Here is a 951-nt window from a genome sequence, read left to right on the forward strand (position 1 = left end):
ACACAGCCTAATTTTCATTTTTGGGTGAACTAACCCTTTAAATTTCATCATTACATAAGTTACAAAACAAAAACAAAACGCAACAGAACACAACATGTAAGAAAGGGGGAAAAAAAACAAATGTAATTAAATTAAAATAAATAAAACACAGATTTTTCTCTACAAATATAAATGTTGACAGTGTTAAATGAAATTATAACAAATAAAATAAAAATAAAACAGTATTTTCTCTACAACTTTAAAATAAAAAATGAACTTAAAAATAAATAAAAAACTTAGAAAACAAAACACAACAACAAAAAAATGTGAGAAAGGAAAAGAAAGCAAAATAAAAATTAACAAAAAATGTTTAATAAAATGTAATTAAATAAAACATAGATAAAACAAACATTTAACAAATTACAATGACAAGTACAATTTGGGATGCAGCCTGTGTGTGCATGAGACCATGCGTGTGAACGTGTAGCATTTTGTGTGTTTTGAAAGAAAATTTTTCACCTTTTACACTCAGCAACACATTTGCCATCCTGCAGGTAGAGCGGACCAAAGCTTTCTTTGCATTTCACACAGTGATGTGCATCCTGACACGTCAAACAGCCTGCTGAACAGTCTTCACAGCGCCCACTCGTCTGGTTCCCATGAGTCTCACGTGGACAAACGGACACACACCTCTGGCTGTTGGTGAGAAACATGCCTGTGTAGACATACAAACACGCATGTAGATTCCAGCTGACAACATCTGACAAAGATTACTATTATATTCATAATGTCTTTCTGCACATGCATACTGAGAAACACGTAGACTGACGGCACTACAGAAGTTCACTCACCTTCCTGACAGGAATCACACTGGTCTTCCCCGTGCCCTGAACACATCCTACAGGAGGAATCACACTGCTCACACTCACCCTTACCTGCACACACACACACACACACACACACACACACACA

At 35.6% G+C, this 951-nt stretch overlaps 1 protein-coding gene across 1 annotated transcript; it reads right to left on the reverse strand.

Annotated features, from left to right (window-relative positions):
• Positions 1-435: 435 nt before the first annotated feature.
• On the reverse strand, positions 436-909 carry LOC107580910 (proprotein convertase subtilisin/kexin type 5-like). Its single transcript, XM_016266523.1, has 2 exons — positions 831-909; positions 436-694 (listed from the first exon to the last, which is right to left on the reverse strand). The coding sequence occupies exons 1-2, from the start codon at positions 874-876 to the stop codon at positions 495-497; spliced, it is 246 nt and encodes an 81-aa protein (XP_016122009.1). The 5' UTR covers positions 877-909; the 3' UTR covers positions 436-494.
• Between the last annotated feature and the right edge of the window lie 42 nt (positions 910-951).

Source organism: Sinocyclocheilus grahami, unplaced genomic scaffold, assembly GCF_001515645.1.
Source record: "Sinocyclocheilus grahami isolate Dianchi unplaced genomic scaffold, SAMN03320097.WGS_v1.1 scaffold51091.1, whole genome shotgun sequence".
Taxonomy (NCBI): Eukaryota; Metazoa; Chordata; class Actinopteri; order Cypriniformes; family Cyprinidae; genus Sinocyclocheilus; species Sinocyclocheilus grahami.